The sequence below is a fragment of the Typopeltis vanoorti genome, chromosome 8 (genome assembly GCF_054136105.1).
Source record: "Typopeltis vanoorti isolate ZY-2024b chromosome 8, IOZ_Tvanoo_1.0, whole genome shotgun sequence".
Taxonomy (NCBI): domain Eukaryota; kingdom Metazoa; phylum Arthropoda; class Arachnida; order Uropygi; family Thelyphonidae; genus Typopeltis; species Typopeltis vanoorti.
Window position 1 is genome coordinate 126023369 of NC_143556.1, and position 18687 is coordinate 126042055.

The 18687-nt window shown below is 34.4% G+C and overlaps 1 protein-coding gene across 2 annotated transcripts in view; it reads left to right on the forward strand.

The window, feature by feature from the left end:
* Positions 1–18687, forward strand: part of LOC150104335 (protein adenylyltransferase SelO, mitochondrial-like) — a 205194-nt gene that overhangs the window by 164855 nt on the left and 21652 nt on the right. For both annotated transcript variants that reach the window (XM_090396300.1, XM_090396299.1), the window contains exons 10-11: positions 3218–3338; positions 8033–8199. In XM_090396300.1, the coding sequence (XP_090252426.1) occupies positions 3218–3338; positions 8033–8199 (288 nt within the window). The remainder of the gene's footprint in view (positions 1–3217; positions 3339–8032; positions 8200–18687) is intronic.

An 18687-nucleotide genomic window follows, 5' to 3' on the forward strand; every position in this document is an offset into this window, starting at 1 on the left:
ATAGGAAAAAATTAATTCAAAGAAGACATATCCATCTCCCATGCTACTATAAGCATGGATATTTTTGAATTTGTGTAATTGGTAAATGAATTTTGCCACCTTGTGTGAGACCACCATTCCTGCTCTGATTGCAAGCCAAGTGTCTTAGGAAAATGACTTCCCATTTGGTCTATAGAGATAATCTTTTGAGTTAAACTCTGCTCTCTTGAGCAGGGTTTCCAGCCTCTCCATGATAAATAATGTATGATAGGCTTAGAGCCTTTCATGAACCGGATTCACATATTAAAAAACAAACAAAAAAAGTAAGGTTAATTTTGGATACCCTAGGAACACCAGAGGAAATGATGCTGATTTATGAATTGCTTTTCTGATAATAAATTATATGTTTTTCATCTTGTTTCATTATGAGCATGTCTATATTTGAGAATTTTATTTTTCTTTGTGAGTAACACCTTTTCTCTTTTAGATATTTCTGAAAAATTTGATTGAAATTTAAGGTATTCCTATATACGAATTCACGTAAAAGAAATTTCCATAATTGCATTTTTTTATAGGATTTTTTTTTTTTTGATGCGACTCTCACGCACAAAAGTTTGAAAATGTATTACACATTTGGAACTGTGGATGTGCTAATAGGTTAGATAATATAGCAACCCTGTTTAGAGATGAAACATTGTACATTTTCTTATCACACCAGGCCTTCAATAATGGTGTTGACTTGCTCCATGCTATCCCCTCCAGAATAAATACCCCTGCAACTTCATTCACTGAGTGCATTATTAATTCCATTATTGGCAACGTGTATAGAGGGAGGTCTGGTGTTTTGAGCTTTGCAAGTATGGCTTGTGATGGCCTGTGTGAATCATGTTAATGCATCATCCCTTTTCTTTTCGTTGCCAATTTGGGTAAGGGGAAGTTGCAGTATAGTAGTAAGAAGGGTGAAAAGTTGTCACAGTTATCTAATACTTAAAAAGAGTGTATTGAAAAGTTTATTGGTTTGGAAAACTAATAAATTATAGGCCAGATAATAGTAGCATAGAATTAGCTTGGCATATTAATCCATTTTTACTGAAAAAATATGCATGCATATTAGTTCTCCAAAAATATCTCAATTCAAATAAATGAGAGGGAATGCTGCAGATATATTTTATGACATTTTAGTAGATGAAATGGGATTAAGAACTGACTGCTGGCAAGATGGGATATTCACTAAGATAAAAAAAAAAAATCACTGTCAAGTTCCTGGTTACAGGAACATGAGGATTTTTAACTATCATTATCTTTGCACTTTGATATGGTAAATTATTCTGTTGGAAGTATTATTTAATTGACTATTTAAATCAGTCAGCTTTCTTCATTGTCTTCAATGAGTCTCATTTTTAAATTCTTATGTTTCTACTTGAATAGTGTTTATTTATTTGCGTCTATATTTCACCTCTGAAAGCTGCTCGACTTTCATTATTTTTAAAACTTTGCACACTCCCTCCCCCCTCCCCGTATGAAATTCATTTTTATCCTGCTCAAAACTGAAGTAATCTCTTCCTATCCTCTTTATACTTTTGTGACCTGAACCTTTATGATAATAACAGTCACCCAAATTTTTCTCAATTCTTAACTTCTGTTCATGTGAATTTGTATACATCTTTATCTTGGAACCCCTATATGTAATGACAAGTTCCTGTCCTGAACAGAAATCCAGCAGGTCCTTACCATTATTATTAACTTTGCTCTTTTATTCAAATTTTCCCAACACATTTCTATATTCCTGCTCAGCTGTTTAGATCTAAGTTCATCTTTATCTTCTCTAGTGAGTTGAAAATTTTTTCCCACTTCTTCCATAGTACACAATCTGCTGTGGAATCATAGGCACAAATAAATCTTTGTCCAATTCCACATTTTAATGTTGCCCACATCATTCTTGAAATTTCCTGCCATTCAAGATTATCTTTGTGTTTACTGGTGAATGCTGTATTCCCTTCTTTTCCTGATTATTATTGCATGAATATAACATTTTGTTTTTGTTATTTATGTCATAAAATTATAAAATCACTTGTGTCTGTCTACCACATCACAGAAGAAATAGAGAAATATTATGTCACCATAATTCGTAATGTGAATTATTGTCAGTGTAATATTTCTCTAATTCTTCTGCCAGTTCTACATCTTTTCTTCAGATACTCCTTAGCTGTGATGCCCGTCTTGAATTCTGCTAGTGTGGAGTTTGAATTTGTTCCACTGCTTTTCACTGTTTGCTTGGTTCCTAGATGAAATGGCAAAGTTTTGTTCCACTGGATGATGACCCAGCCAGTATGACATCTTTCTGTATCATACTTGTTTTTGATAAAGCCATTCCAGAATACAGTGTGGTTAGCTAACTTCCAAATTGCCAGTCTATTCTTATGTGTTCAGTATTCATTTAGATGTACTAATTAGGTGCACATCATGTGGCAAAGATTGAGATTTCCTTTCAGTTTCTCTAGCTTTTTTTTAATATCCCTTCCACTAGTGGTGGTGTTATACAAAAGCTTTAGAAGGCCTTGCAGAAATGTATGATGTTACTAACTTGAAAAATTTTATAATTAAAAATTGCCATCATGGTCTGAAAAGGAGATTGCAGCTGTGAAATACTTTTTTAGGACTGAGAGTAACTTAAAAACATCCATAAAATAAGTTGCTCTTGATTGAAATTGGTTTGTATATCTAGAGATGAATTTCTGAGTAAATGAATAATTATACCTGCATAGAAATATTTCCATAAATTCATATAGCAGTGGCAGCACTAAAATGCATCATGGAATTATGTTTAAAGAGAAGAGCACGTGCATGTGTGGTATAAAAATCAAGTTAACAGATACACTGAGTGGCCACTTTATTAAGAACACTTCTCCATTTTGGAAAATAGGTTGGTGTTCTAATAAAGTGACAACTCAATGTATAGAGTATATGTATGTTATCTAGATGTGTATATGTAGGGAAGTTAGTGTCATTTTAGTATGCTAAAATGACTATAGTGTGTTATGAATTATTGATTGGTTTTCATTCATCATGTGATTGATGAATGAGTATCTTAATGAATTTTGTATTTTATTCGATAATTATTGTTAGTAAATTCAAATTTAAAATTTTGAAATTTTAAACAGTAAATAAGAGCTATTATAATATGAATATTATGTCATTGCAATTTAAGTTATTAATTTAATGTGTTTACTTGTTTTAGGCAATTTCAAATTTTGATGACTTTAATGCAGAACAATCCTGAAATTATGGAACAGTTGGGAAAAGGAAAATTAGCACTGCAGAGAGCAATGGCAAAAATGGAAAAATCAAAAACACTTCAGGTTGAAGCTTATTCACTTCTTGAGTAACAAGCCTGTAACTTATTATATTTATATCTTTAATATATCTCATATTTTATGTGAATAGTAACAAAGTTTTCCTGTTAGTGTGTGTTGTGTGTGTGTATATATATATATATATATATATATATATATATATTTATAGTTGATTCTGTTTAATTGGGGCAGCTGCTTTGTTGGGCCAAATCTCAAAGAACGGAAACCAAACCAACATATTAATACATAATTTAAACACTTAATTGGGACAACTTTTCGCTTAATTGGGACAGTAGCTGAAAAGGAATTTAGCAATTTTTGATATATTTTATGGATATTTCGAAAATATGGCAACACTACGTACGCTAATATTTGGCAACACTAGCGTGATGCGAATCAGTTATCTTTCAGCGTGATTGTGTCTGGCAAGTACGTGTTTGCTTAAGAATCTACCCTTACTATATACTGTACCTAGCGATATCGATTTATTGTGTCAATTTTATTTAAAATTTTTGAATCTATCTTTGCCAAGAAATGATTTTACACTGTCAAGTAAAATTGCTTTGCTGGATAAAATTAAAAGCCAGCCATAAAATACAAGCCAGTGTAGACTTGCTGATATAACTGGTGTACCAAAATCTACCATAGCACATCTCCTACAACAAGAAAATCAACTGTGTGAGGAGTGGACATTACAGAAAGAAATTCCAGGAACATCCAAAAGAAAGCATGATGGAAAGGATCCAGAAGTCGAAGAAGCATTAGATCAATAGTTTTCTATAGTTAGCAGGCAAGCCGTGAATATCAGCGACCCAGTGTTGAAGGTGAAGTCAGAGGGGGATCGCTAAAAAGCTGGACCACAATGATTTTAAAGCAACTGCTGGTTGAATGTCTCGATGGAAAGCAAGACACAATATCAAATTTGAAAAAGCGCCCAGCGAAAAAGGCAGTGCCGACAATGTAAGCGCCGAACAATGGCAAAATATTAAAATCCTTACTTTTTTAGAGATTTTCTGTTCAGATGATATTTACAATGCTGATGAAACCGGCCTTTATTATTGTGCTACGCCAGACGATAGAAGAGAAAACTCATGATAAGAAAGAAAGAATTTATTGAGTTGTTGCAATACAACTTTCTTGAGCAGCATGTGAAAGAAGGAAATCTAGGTCAAAGAGTGTTAGATTTGATCATAACATCAGAAGGAATCTCAATTAAGAATGTGAATGTTTTTCCTCCAATTGATTAGAATCATGCTGTACTGTCCTGGGAAAGCTAACTGTATAGATGTTCCAATTAGGGAAAAAGTTACATGCCGAACTACAGTGTTCAGCATGTAACTTTTTGCTGAACTCAGATGAATGCTATTTTTAGTACAATGGAATTAGTTACTCAATAGGAAGAATATCAGCATTACATGGAAAACATTGAAAAGGTCCTTAAATGAAGCAGTATCTGATAAGTCCTTACAATTCCAAGAACAAGCAGGAGCAAAATGGATATACAACCTTATTAAGCAAGAAAAGCATAAGTTGATGATGATGTGGATGAAATATTGTAAAAATAAGAGTTGAGAGAAGTTATGAAACATATAGTGCAGACTAGAAAAGTTATGAATGTTATACAGAAAACTAATTGGAATATGAAAAGAAATTGGCCATGCAGGCTAAAGGCAACCTGAAAGAACTTTGTTGCTCTGCTGCAAGTAATTTGTTCAATTAATGTGTACTCACCTTAGTGTGATCTATCAACCAGGTGTATGTAACATGGTGCACAATGCTGTCACTATACAGGATTAAGAGATAAGAAGGTCATAAAAATGAGGTTCAGGAACTGTTGCATAACCTGGATATCAATTCAGCAGTAGGGCCAGATGGTGATATCAGCACGTGTGCTAAAGGAATGTTCAGCCAAAATAGCAGTCTATGACAGGTTTGTATAACTTGAGTCTCAGCTCAGGAAAGAGTGTATGATTGTTCCATAGTGGTAGTATTTCTGGAATGGTTTGATGATTTTAGAGACATTAAAAGACAAGCTATACTTAGCAAAGAACAGCTTGGGTTTACTTAAGAAAAATGCAAATGACCTCCCTTAAATTTTGTAATGTTACAGCTGAATTGCATAAAGAAAATGGATATACTATGATATTGTTAGACTTTGCTAAGACATTTGATAGGATACCATGAAAGGCTGTTGCCTAAATTCGAGAATATGGGATTGAAATATAAACTATTGACATAGATAAGTGGTGGCTAACAAATAGGTATTAAATGTGTGAATCGACCAGATTTAAGGTGATCAGTGGTGTTCTCCAGGGATCAGTCCTTGGACCATTGCTGTTCAATCTATACATTAATGATATTGGAAAGGACCTGACAGGACATGTTGAATTGCTTGCTGATGATGCAAAGATAGGCAGGGCAATCAGGTTTGCTACTGACATACAGCACTTAGTGTTCCAGGTTATTCAAATCATTCTCTAAGTAATTGATAATGACAATTTTCAGTGTTTGTAAACTTAGGCAGATTTTATCCAACTCATCACCTGTCAACTTGGTTTTTAAGTTTTTACAGAGTATTAATTTTTACCACCTTATATAAAGTATATATTTTTTATTTTAAGTTATTGTAAATATGTTTTTTTTAAAAAAATCTCAGATTTATGTACTTTTTATGAATTTTAATATTTTTTATACCTTTTTACATGTTTTATACACGTCTTTTACGTTTGTTTTTCTACACTGACTTTGTTGTCTTACTTATTTATTAAATAGTATACTTCTGAGAAATGTTTTATTAATGATTTTTGTTATTATGTTGACTTTTATATATAGTTTTTAGTCCTATATAAGTCCTTTATTTATTACATGTATTTTTGGTGCAGTATGACCATAGTTGTCCTTGTGTGCCATTAAACCCAAAAGCAACAAACAAACAGTTTATACCTCAACTTTGGGAGAATCTTATCAATGTTAGTTGCAAGCAATCATTTTTGTTTTGGATCATTGCTTGCTATACTGGCGCCTTTTGAAATTCATTATTGTTATTCTGCCTTGTTGAAATGTCTATTCGCTGATGAGTATCTATTATACTCAATATCAAAATATTTGATTTAATAGTGTTATTAAACCTCTAATGTCTATATATATCAGTGTTCGTTTTACTATGTTACAAATGCCATTAAAAATTCTTCACTTATAGTTGAGAAATCATGTTACATTACAATCTCTACTTAAGTTTTGTAAATTTGGAAAAGGCATATGACAATGTACCAATAGAAAAGCTGTTCAAAATGGTATAGTAATGTGGTGTAAATGGGACGTTATACTGAGCAACTCAATATTTTTTTGAGTTGAATCAACAGTTAGAATTGAAGGGGGGGGGGGTCAGGAAGATGGTTTGTTATCTCCATTGTGATTTGTCATCTATATGGATCACATATCAAAATTTGAGATATTCATCTCAGCTCTCTACTTTATGCAGAGCATGTTATATTCATTCTTAAATAAACCTGGTACAGCACATCTGCAATAAATTAAATAACTGCTATTAACTAAACTGAACAGTTGCTGTCAGAATGTATGAAAATTAGCAACAAAAAAATGGTGAAAATTCATTTCTCTGAATGAGAAATCAATAGAACAAGAAAAACATTTTGCTATTTAGACACAATTTTTAATGAAAATGACAAATTTAATATGGAAATAGACAACAGAATGCAAAGCTGATATAGTAAGGTATCAACTCGATAAATTTATAGAGAATTTAAGAGAAATTATCAGACTGAACTAACTGTGTTGAAGACAGTGTTAACCAATTTTAACTTGTGGCGCTGAGAGCTGGTAAAAATTGATTAATCCTAGAGACCACAGATATATGGGTTGTGAGAAAAATTTGGGGACAGAACAGAAGGATGGCAGGGAAAAGGACCAATAGGGAAACCAAAATCTAGGTTGGTTAATGCAGTACAAAGTGCTTTAGAAGACTGGAATATAAGACCTGACAATATACAAAACACATATAAAACTGGGTTTAACTGGTCTGAGGTTTTTTATTGTAAAGTAATAAAAGTAATAGTAATACTAAAACCGCCGACTTGACTGTTGGCTTCGTCTGGGCATACAAGGTGACAAAACAGCTTAAAAAATATCAAAAAACAAGCTAAGGATATCAGGTTAAAACATAAACAAATGTTAAATATTATCTAAATTCAAATAAAACGCTACATCAAATGCATGGAGTGTGTTTGTTATCAGTCATTGTTATACATGTACAATCTATAATTGGCAGCAAAATTGAACTCCGATGTGTTGAGTGATCTTATAAGACTAAGATCGCTCATAAGTACTATTAGTAAAAAAAAAAAAAAAATATTTATAAGAAGCTATGTCATGTGGTCATAATAGGTTATTGGGCCTAATACATGAATGATAACAAGGATATATTTTTTTCTGCATAATGTTACAGTTTATAGGTTATCTGTATTTTGACTTTGTTTGGTATTATATGACTGAATATAAAAAATAAAAATAAATATGATGTTGCAAAGAAGAAAAATAATTTTTGATAATTAATATCAAAAAATTTTATTAATTTCATTTTAATTAATATTATCAAAAATAGTAAGAAATTAATTATAAAAAATTTTAATTTTTGATAATTAATTTCTTACTATGATTATTTTTTTTTTTAATTTTTCTAGCATTTAACACCGGAAAGTAAATGCCAGCAAGATGAACAGCATTGGATCATATGGCTTGATAAATATGTGAGACGGTTGCAAAGAGAGGTATCTGATGTCAGTGACAGTGATAGATTAAATGAAATCCAAGTACAGAGGGCAAACATTATGAATAGCACTAATCCCAGGTATTAATATATAAAATATTAATAAGTGGAAATAGGGAAAATTTGATCCTGATATTTTTTTTCTCAATTATTATGTATGTCCCTCCATGGAGTTCGAGGACTCATCAAGGAAGAACCATTTTTAGTCATGTCACTCATGCTTATATACCTGTAACATAACACATCTCCTTCAGGACATTCACCAAAGACTCGCAACATCTAATGATTCCACACTTGCCATGAAAAGAACCTGGACCTGACATGCTTCCCATCAGCCAGTTTTCAAGGATAGTAGTAATGACCCCTAATTCTGTTTGCATTAGCCATAAGTGGCAATGTGTCGTTTATATGTATATTGTAAATACTCTCTACTAACTTGTATGTTTCTATCATATCTCTTCTCATCCATCTGTTCCTCAGACTTTGAAAACCGCATCCCTCAGTCTGTCCTCATATGCACAATTTCATAAATAAATGGATGCATCTTGGTCACCCACCTCTAGATCTTTTCAGCTCTCCCTGTCACCTCAGAACCCAAGTGACTATATCTGCACATAGTAGTCCAGATGTAGGCTTATCTAAGCCTTGTGAAGAAGTGCAATAACTTCTTTTTTTTCACTACTTACAAAACAGGTTGAGTCCCTCATGGATAAGAGCCTTCCACCTTTCATATGCTGACAGCTCTGAAAGTCCAATGCAGTTCTAAGGGTATTATACCATTTTAATTTTTGTTTTTTCTGAGTCTTGTACCCTCCAATAATGCCCTCAAATACCACTACTAACTTGTATGTTTATATCATATCTCCTCTCATCCATCTGTTCCTCAGACTTTGAAAACCGCATTTCCCTCAGACTGTCCTCATATGCACAATGAAGTCAGGCAAGGAAGTCATCTTGTTCCATATGCACACAATGTGGCCAAACCAGTGGAGTTCATGTTTTTTAACTGTGTTAAGAATTGTTGAATTGCGGATATTCAAATCTTATGCATTAGTCCTATGTACTGTCCAATGAGTTCTGTTTATTTTCCTGAAGCTTTGCATTTCTAAATTCGGATGTTTCCTCTCTCATCTCTGTCTTCACCTGGATGATATACCCTCGCAAAATCAACACTCAGTAGCTCAACAATTTCATCTGCACTCATTAATGATATCCTTTCATAGTCATTTTTCCTCCTACTTGCCAGATAATGAAAAAACTCTTTGGGGTTTCCTTGTGCCTTTTCAGCTAATTTCTTCTCATAATTTGATTTTGCCTTTCTTACCATGCTAGCCTTGCCTGATCCTTGTACTGTTCATGAGTTATCTGGTTACCCTTTTCCTTATATAATACCCTTTGTGTTTTTTTTTTTTTTAATCTCATGCTTAATGATACTACTCATCCACTGACTCCTACCCAATTTACCCTCTCGACCTTGAGTATACAGTGTGATATTACGTTCTCCAGATATCTCTTGACTATATCCATCCCCCATGCACTGTGAACATCCTTCCATAGGAGCATAGGTAGATACTTACTTATCCAAAGCATATCACTCATGTAGCTTGTCTTGTCCATAGAATTGCAGTCACAACTACTGTAACTGGTAAAATGAAATGGCAATGATGTCACAATGGTGCCCAATGAAATGAGAACCATTGTACATGTGCTCTTGTATCTCCCAATTATAGAATCCATTCTCTACTCCCATCATTCACACAGTGTAGGAATTCTGTTACAAGGAAGTTTTCTTGGGCACAGTTTATGGTTTCCTTTAAGGTTTTGCAAAATTTCTATAGTCATATTCTCAGAACGAATCCATATAATCTAGATTCTTTCTATGCTTATAGTGGTTTTTCTTTTATCCTTATCATATTTTTTAATTTACCATTGATCCAGAAATTGTATATATCTTTTTTACTTTTTTTGTTTGTTTTGTAATATTTAGATTTATTATTAACATAGTTATTCATTTTGATAAATTCATCATGTTCAAAATGGTACCGGTGTCTCAAAAAAATGTATACACACTTCAACAGCTGATAACTCACTTAATTTTTGTTATTTTGCAGATTTAATAGATTCGAAATAATGGCTGAAACCAGACTAAGCTTTGAGGAAAGAAAATTTATCCTAAAATGCTACTGGAAGTATGAAAATAGTGGGAGTGCAAAGACAGTTTAGAAGAGAATTTCAATGAGATCCACCTACGAGACTTACTATCACTCGAATTAGAGATAAATTTGAAGAAGAGAGAACTGTTCAAAATGTCCATAAGCAATGTTCAGGAAGACCACGAACAGCTACGAGGCCTGCAACAGAAGAAAGGTTGATTGAAACATATCATCAAAGTTCAAGGAAATCTGTGCGACAAGTGTCTTGTGAGATAGCAGTATCAAAATCAAGTGTCCATCACATGAAAAGTTACATTCCAAGAAGAGTACATGCTCTCAATAAAGATTATCTGGATAGGAGAATTCAGTTTTGTGAGTGGTACTTGGAAAAATGTGAAGAGAATGCACAATTTCCAAGAGACAAATTGTGTGGAGTGATGAGACCACATTTAAATTAAATGGGTCAATTAATTGGCACAGTTGCACTTACTGGGCACCTGAGAATCTGCATGTTATGGAGGAACATCATGTAAATTTACCAGGAGTGACAGTGTGGTGTGGCTTATCAGCACACGGATTAATTGGACCATTCTTTTTCGACGGTACTGTAACTGGTGCCAATTACTTGAACTTGCTGCATGAAGCTGTCATGCCACATATTCAAGAGGACTTTTATTTTCAACAAGATGGGGCACCCTCAGACTACCATCGAGATATGATGGTAGGCCTATCTTGATGAGACTCTACCCAACAGATGGATTGGAAGAAGAGGTTCTGTAGAATACCCCCCCCCCTGCATTCACCAGACCTCATGCCAATGGACTTCTTCTTATGGGATTTATCAAGGATAAAGTTTACACTTCAAAACTGGCAACAGTTGACGACTTGAAAGCAGCAATCGAAAGAGAATGCGCCCAGCTACAAGACGAAATGATTCTCAGTGTTTACAATTCCATTGCTGCACGTTATCAGTGGCGCCTGGACCAGGACGGTCATCAGTTTGAATACAGACATTGAGGGATGAAAAGTACATTTATGTAGTGTACTTTACAATGTGAAAGTTAACTGTATTATAATAAATACCAACTTTATGATCATTCAAAGTGTGTATACGTTTTTTTGAGATACCCTGTATAATTGAACCCAATTTCTGTCTTTTCATTATGATCAGCATAGCTTGAAGTGGAGCCATGTGACAATGAGAGGCTCAGTAGATGTGTGATGGGGAAAAGTGAATGATGGTCTGAGCTGTTTTTAAAATAGATTGCTGAGAATATATTTATGACAATCTATTTCTTACGAATATGTGAACTATACAACCTACTGAATTATTCACTTCCTTCATGTTTCTAAGTTAGGAGCCATTGGAGATAAAATATATTTTTATATTCCTTAGTGTTATCACTTTTGCATAGGTCCAAATTTATATGTTGCCTACTAAAATAACATTGTGTGTTTTGTTGAATTCAGAATATTATCTAGCTTAGGAATGTGTTAGTTGGTCCATCATGCACTCAATAAATAGTTATAACCAGTATTTCATTAAGTGTCATGAACTGTTACAGATTCTGCACCATTAATATTTATATTACACTTAGTAATATAACACCAGACTTCAACAAATTCAAAAGACTCATCATGAGTCACACACACAACCCATCAAACCTTTATTAAACCACTAATACTTTAAACTCATTCAGCATATCTGCTTTCACAACAGTGTCAAGCATTTCATTCCACTCACCAATCGCTCTCTATGTGAAAAACCTACTCCTTATATGACTTCTTCCAGGGATGTCCCCTTGTTCTACCCACTTCTCCCATTTAAAAAAAAAAATTTCTTCCACATCCAGTAACAACCTTTTACCAACTTAAATATCTCAATTATATCTCCTCTCTTCCTCCTATTCACAAAACTTTGAAAACTGTATTCCCTCAATCCATCTTCATATCCCACATTCAAAGATCATTTACAACTGTAATCAGCCTTCTTTGGTTCCTTTTCAATATATCTCCATCACCTTGAAAACCAGGAGACCAGATCTATTCACAGTAATTCATATGAGGCCTGACCAAGGTCTTATACAGTAGAATCAAAACCCCTCTTTATTTTTGCTTGTTTACTTCCTTTCATCATTGCTATAATCTGATGTGACTTTTTTTATGTGGATATAAAGATGGATTGAGGGCATACAGTTTTCAAAACCTTGTAAATAGGAGGAAGAGAGGGGATATGATTGAGATATTTAAGTTGGTAAAGGGTTGTTATTGGATCTGGAAGAAGTTTTGTCCAATTTGTGCAATATGACACCTCTGAACTTCAGAATTTTGTCCACCACCACTCAAAGGTCTCGTGTCTCCTCAACTTTCTCCAGAATTTCCCCACCAATTGTACTTTGCATCTCATTCCTGCTTATCAAATTTGAAATTGGGTAAGCAGCAATGGGATGGCTACAACATTTGCTTGATTCATCATCACTCTCCCCAGTTCTGCATCATCTGCAAACAGTTCTATATCACCAAACTCATACAAATAGCATTAATATATAAATTAAATAATTGCCACAAAACAGATCTTTATATGCTTGTTCCCCATTAAGTCTTCTCTCATTTCATTCTCTACACTCAAGCTTCTAATTTTACACTGAGGATAAAACACCCTGATGAATACCTCAACTGTTTCCTCTGTAGCAGTTACTGCTCTACAACTTTCATCCATTAACGTCATCTTACCATAACCATACCTACATATCCTACATTCAGGTAGGTAGCTGCATGATTTCATTAGATTGTTGCTTATATTTTCTACTTACTACATATCAAAGAAAAAATCCTGATGGTTTTCTTGACCTGATTTTCTAATTTCTGCTCATACTGCACTTTTGCTGTCCTTATGAACTGAGTCACTTTCCTTGTCTGCTCTTTATACTCTGTGCAACAGATTATTACTGTTATTCATCTTGTTCTACCTCCAGAATGTCTTCCTCTTTTTCCTTCTTCTTCTTCTTCCAGGTTTCATGCTTAATCCCCTCATTCATCCATTTGACACCTACCGAATTCAGCCTTTTGATCTTAGAAATACAACCAACAGGTCATGAGTTCAAATCCCACTGCAGACATGGATATTTGTGATTGTCTTACCTTGTGTACTGCTATAACCTTTGATATGGTGCAGCATGACCTTTGCTGTCCTTGCACTATTAAAACCATAAATCATCATCACCTGATATTCATCCTTATATTCTCATATGTCCAACTAAATAATTTGGTCCCACCATCACCACTAACTCTCTTACTCATTTTTTCTTCCTCATATCCAAAGCATGAATTATCTTGCTTATCTTCCTCCTGTAAAGCAGACCTTATGGGCTCACATTAACCAAACTTCTAATAATGGAATCTTCACATATTGCTATTCTCGAGTCATTTGTCACGAATTTTTCTTTCATTCTATCCTTTGCCCTGTTCCATTTGTTCCTACCAAACATCTAATATCTCTTCACATATTCCTCATTTCATTTTTCATTTTGAATAACTCTTTCTTCAAATCTTGTATTCTGGCAATTTGACTTCTCTGTTACTCCCAGTTTAGTTTCAGAGATCATCCTACTTTGTAGTGCCAGAGGACATGAGGTTGGGTGTGGTCAGAGGAGGGGCATTCTGTGAGACTGGAAATTTGCAATAGATTATGGTCTGAGTTGCAAGAGGAGAGGTAACTTCTACAGCATGTCTGGAAGGAGAAGAGAACTAGTTAAACAAAGATCCAAGGTTATTGGGATAGTGGAGGGGATTATCTGGAATTCAGATAGATAGCTACATGATTTTCATTAGATTGTTGCTTTTATTTTGCTGTTTGGGTAGTTGGATTGTAGATAGTCAAGCTTCATGTAGAGGGTGAAGAGGCCTTTGTGGTTTTCACTTTGAAGATAGGTAAATGCAGCAGATGAATGTTCCTAAGTGGGGCAAGGAAACTTTCAGTCAGAAGAGGTTAAAAGTGGAGGATTCTGAATTTCGCATTCTCTAGTAGACAGTGTTAGAATGTACAAAGGCACAGGTGCCACATTTGTGGCAAAATGAATCATGAAGAGTATAATTTGAGCATTGAAGGTGATGTATCTGTAATTTGGGTTTCTGTTAAGAGAAGGAGGTCTGCTTTAGATGTTTTTGTAAGTCGTTTATGTTAGAATTTATGCTGTGGATGTGGAAATGATTTTTGTAGAGATCCTGGTAAGTTTGGAATATTGTGTTTAGTTTGAATTGTTTGGATGAACTGGTTGTTGAGGGAGATTTATTATGTTCACAGTGTTCCCTTATTGTCTGTTTCATTTTTGGTTTGTTATTAGATGAAAAGAGAGAGAGAGACTCATGAACCCATGCAAAGAGCAACCCAGTCTCCTTGCCATTCCATGGCATTGATAGTGCTTCCCACATTCCACTACTCAGACTTCCTCACCAGGTACAACCTGACAGTATATGTGGCAGCTGAATTATGTGCCAGTTGACCAGGAAGTCTCCTGACTCATTACTGACCGGTTCAGGCCCATATACTATCTGGCAGCTGGCATGTGTTATCACCATTTTAACTACTGCACCCTTGAAATAAAGGAGGGTCTGGGTCTCTAAGTATGTTAGTCATACCATTGAAAGGTATTACTCACACTGCAATGGAGAAAAGTGGGAGAATGGATCCACACTTTTACACCCACATTTACACTAACTTTCATTTCTTCAGTCTATTTTGTATTTGCTTATCACTTGTGGTCTAACAAAATATCACACTTTCTACAAATTCATAGCTGCTCTCATCTTCTGTTCAGTCTGTCTGTCTCTACAAACACATCTTTCACATTTCACCAGGCATTCATGACATTGAACCATTTCTGAAAAGTCTGTCATTAATAGCATTTGATCACTCTGCAGAGCATGTAGCTCTCTTTTGTACTACCATTTTGTCCCATTCAAGGAAAAATTCAAAAATTCAGTAAAAAACAAAAGTTAGCAACCAATCCACAAAGCATAACAATCAGTTACACTAATTTATTATACTAAAATGCAAGCAATATCGCCAATTATTACATAAAATAGCTTTTCTTTCCCAAAGCTGTTTACCAGCAACCAATTATGCAGTCCCCTCTCAATTGTTAGGCTGTTGAGGTTAAATTTGTTTTTCTTAGCATACATATCCCTCCCAAATTATTAGTCTCGGCAATAGTAATACACAAAGTATTCAGAGAGTAGTTACCAACTTCAGGCTGTTTTATCCATATTTCATTAGTATATTGATATACTGCTTGATTTCTGCAGATAGTAACAAAAAAAATTATCACAGTTTGTCTTAAGAGAAGTAATATTTACATGTCTTACAAGTGAGTGTTTGTTTTTGAATATGAACATTTTTCAAAAAATATTTTTAGCATTTAGATTTCAGAGCTGTTTCTGTTGTTTTCATTTCTTAAGATTATTTTCCCATCTCTTGCCCACCCTTACTCTTTTTTATCTGGTGAAGCAATTGTTTATTAGATTTTGTTAAATAGTTATTTACTTATACACTATCTACCAATAATTGTCCAGACACTTCAGCAATTTACAGTTGATACCAGCAGGTGAACCCTAATATCGGGTATGTCCACCTTTGAGTGGGTCTTTCCACCAATGTGCGACAGATATAAGGTGGAATTTGTCTCCATCAAAGCAGCACTGAGTTCAGCAACACATCAAGGACATGCTGCTGTGGACCCCAATTCTGCTCCAATTCGTCCCGCAGGTGTTCGATGGGTTGAGGTCAGGACTTTGTGCAGGCCAGGCCAGTCAGGATGGAGAAACTTCCATGTTTCTCCATCCTTTCTTTTTCTACGGACTGTATATCGTGTGGGGGAAGGGTTATTATTGGTGCAACTCTGGCATTTTCATTTTACTGTCTTTTGCCATCTTTCTAAAGTTTCAGGCATACTGGTGCACACATTTGAAAGTAATTGCAACATTCTAGTGAGTAGTGTAATAATTTGTTTTTATTATAAGCCTTACTTTTACAGCTCTATTAGTTTTCAGCAAACATGACTCTTAGTAATGACTTTGAAGTGGATTACTGGATACCATTGGCAGATAATTGTACATGAGCACACTGAAGGACTATACAGCCCATGATCTTTATTCAGCAGATTTGTGTGACCACTGGGCTCACAATGGAGATTTTTAATTAGTACTAGGTTTTTGAGAGCCACTTGATTAAATGATTCACATCTCATTGTTCAATTTCACAAGTAGAACAACATGTGCGTACTATTTAAAAAAACTTTAACAATACAAATGCAATACAAAGTTTATTACTCTCATCACGTATACATAATATTTAGAAATATACAATTCAAGTAGTACTATCATGTTTTCTATTGGTTTTTGCATTTATTTTTGACTGCTTATTTTGTTATAGACAATTGAAATATTTTCCTTATATATACAAGTAGAGTAAAATACATTATCAGTAGTAGAGTAAAATACATTATCGTTATCTGAAAATGTTTAAAATAAGTTAGTGAGTTTTTTACAATATTTTTTTAATGTGTAACCGAGGACCATAGCCATACTGGTTACTAGAAAATTAAATTCATGTGATACAGTCACAACAAAATCTAGTGACTGTATCTATGAAGTCTCACAGAACATGGTATATACTTGTTAATATATTAGAATCATAATTGGACATGATATATACGTTATAGCAATCTCTTATAATATACATTTAAAATAAATGTCAACATTATTTAGTCCCATGAAGTAGTCTCTCGATCTTTTTCTGAAAGCATATTCTGAGGTTATTGATTTGATTTCATTTTGGAGTTTTATTTTAGCTGCTCGTATTTGAATGCTAGGTATTCAAAGGATTTATGAAAAATTTCTTTGTTTGCCTTGGGTAGTACTACTAGCAACTTCCGGCCACAGCGTAAACCATAGTCTACGTTATATACAGAAAAACTTGCACTTTTTCTTACATATAATATACAACCATAGAGATATAGTTTCTGTAATGGCAAACAGATTGTTCATTGAATGTACAAAGTTGGTAATATCTATAGCTCTAATTATTCTGTTTTGTATTTGTATCAATGGAAGCAGATTGTTGTAGTAATCTCCACTCCAACAGGTGATACTGTATTGCAGTGAGGAATTTACCCAAGAATAGTAGTATAAGCATCTTAAGAATGCTGCATTTACAATTTTTTTGACATAATATATTCTGTTAATTATGAACCTCAACTTTTTTGTTAAAAATATGATGTCGGAGTTCCATTTCAAATTGCTATCAATTAATACTTAACTGATTTTGTTTTTTTGACTAAGTTACAGTTAAAATTTTAGATATCACTCCAATTAATTTCATGCCATTTTATGGGTATATTATTATATTATCTATCTTATCTATTAATGTGAAGTACATATATCTTTATCAGTATTAATTTTAAGACCATTATTGATAAACCATTTATTTAGTTTCAACATATCACTATTAATCTGATTTTTTTTATTATTATTGTTGTTGTTCCGGGCAACTCCAAGGAGTCGACAGACTCATCGAGGGAGGCCCTAACATCATGTCAAGAACAACTATTCAACATTAACACAGTATCTATCATACCTTGCCTTGAACTCATTCACGGTCGTAGCACCCACAACAGACTCTGGAAGCTTATTCCACTCATTCACTACTCTCCAAGTAAAAAACCTAGCTCTAACACCCTTGTCAACCACGCTCTTGCCCAGCTTCCATGCATGGCCCCCCCCAGTCCTCCCACCATCAGTCATATTTTCAAAAATATCTTCTGGATCAATCTTATAGAAACCCTTCAGTAATTTGAATATCTCAATCATATCACCCCTCCTTCGCCTATCTTCCAATCTCTGCAACCCACAAATCTTCAACCTATTCTCATAAGGTTCATTCCACAGACCTTCTATCATCTTGGTCACTTGTCTCTGGATCCTCTCCACGTCCTCCCCATCACAAAGAAACCCTGGTGCCCATAACTGGGCACAGTAGTCCAGATGGGGTCTTATCAAGGCTCGATACAAAGGAACAACAACTTGTTTGTCTCTGCATGTTAAAGTATTTTTCAGAAGCCAAGTGATTTGATGAGCTGATTTAGTCACTTTTGCAATGTGCCCCCTAAACTTCAATTCCCTATCCACCAACACTCCCAAATCCCTGGCCTCATCAATCTCCTGGAGTACGGTTCCACCAATGCGATATACTGCTGCTATTCTTTTCACCACAAAGTGCATAACCTTACACTTTGCCACATTAAATTGACATCCATTTTTCCTAGCCCAGTCCTCCAAACTATCCAAATCATCCTGTAACATTTTGACGTCCTGTGCACTCACAATTGCTCTACCCAACTTTGCATCATCAGCAAACAAG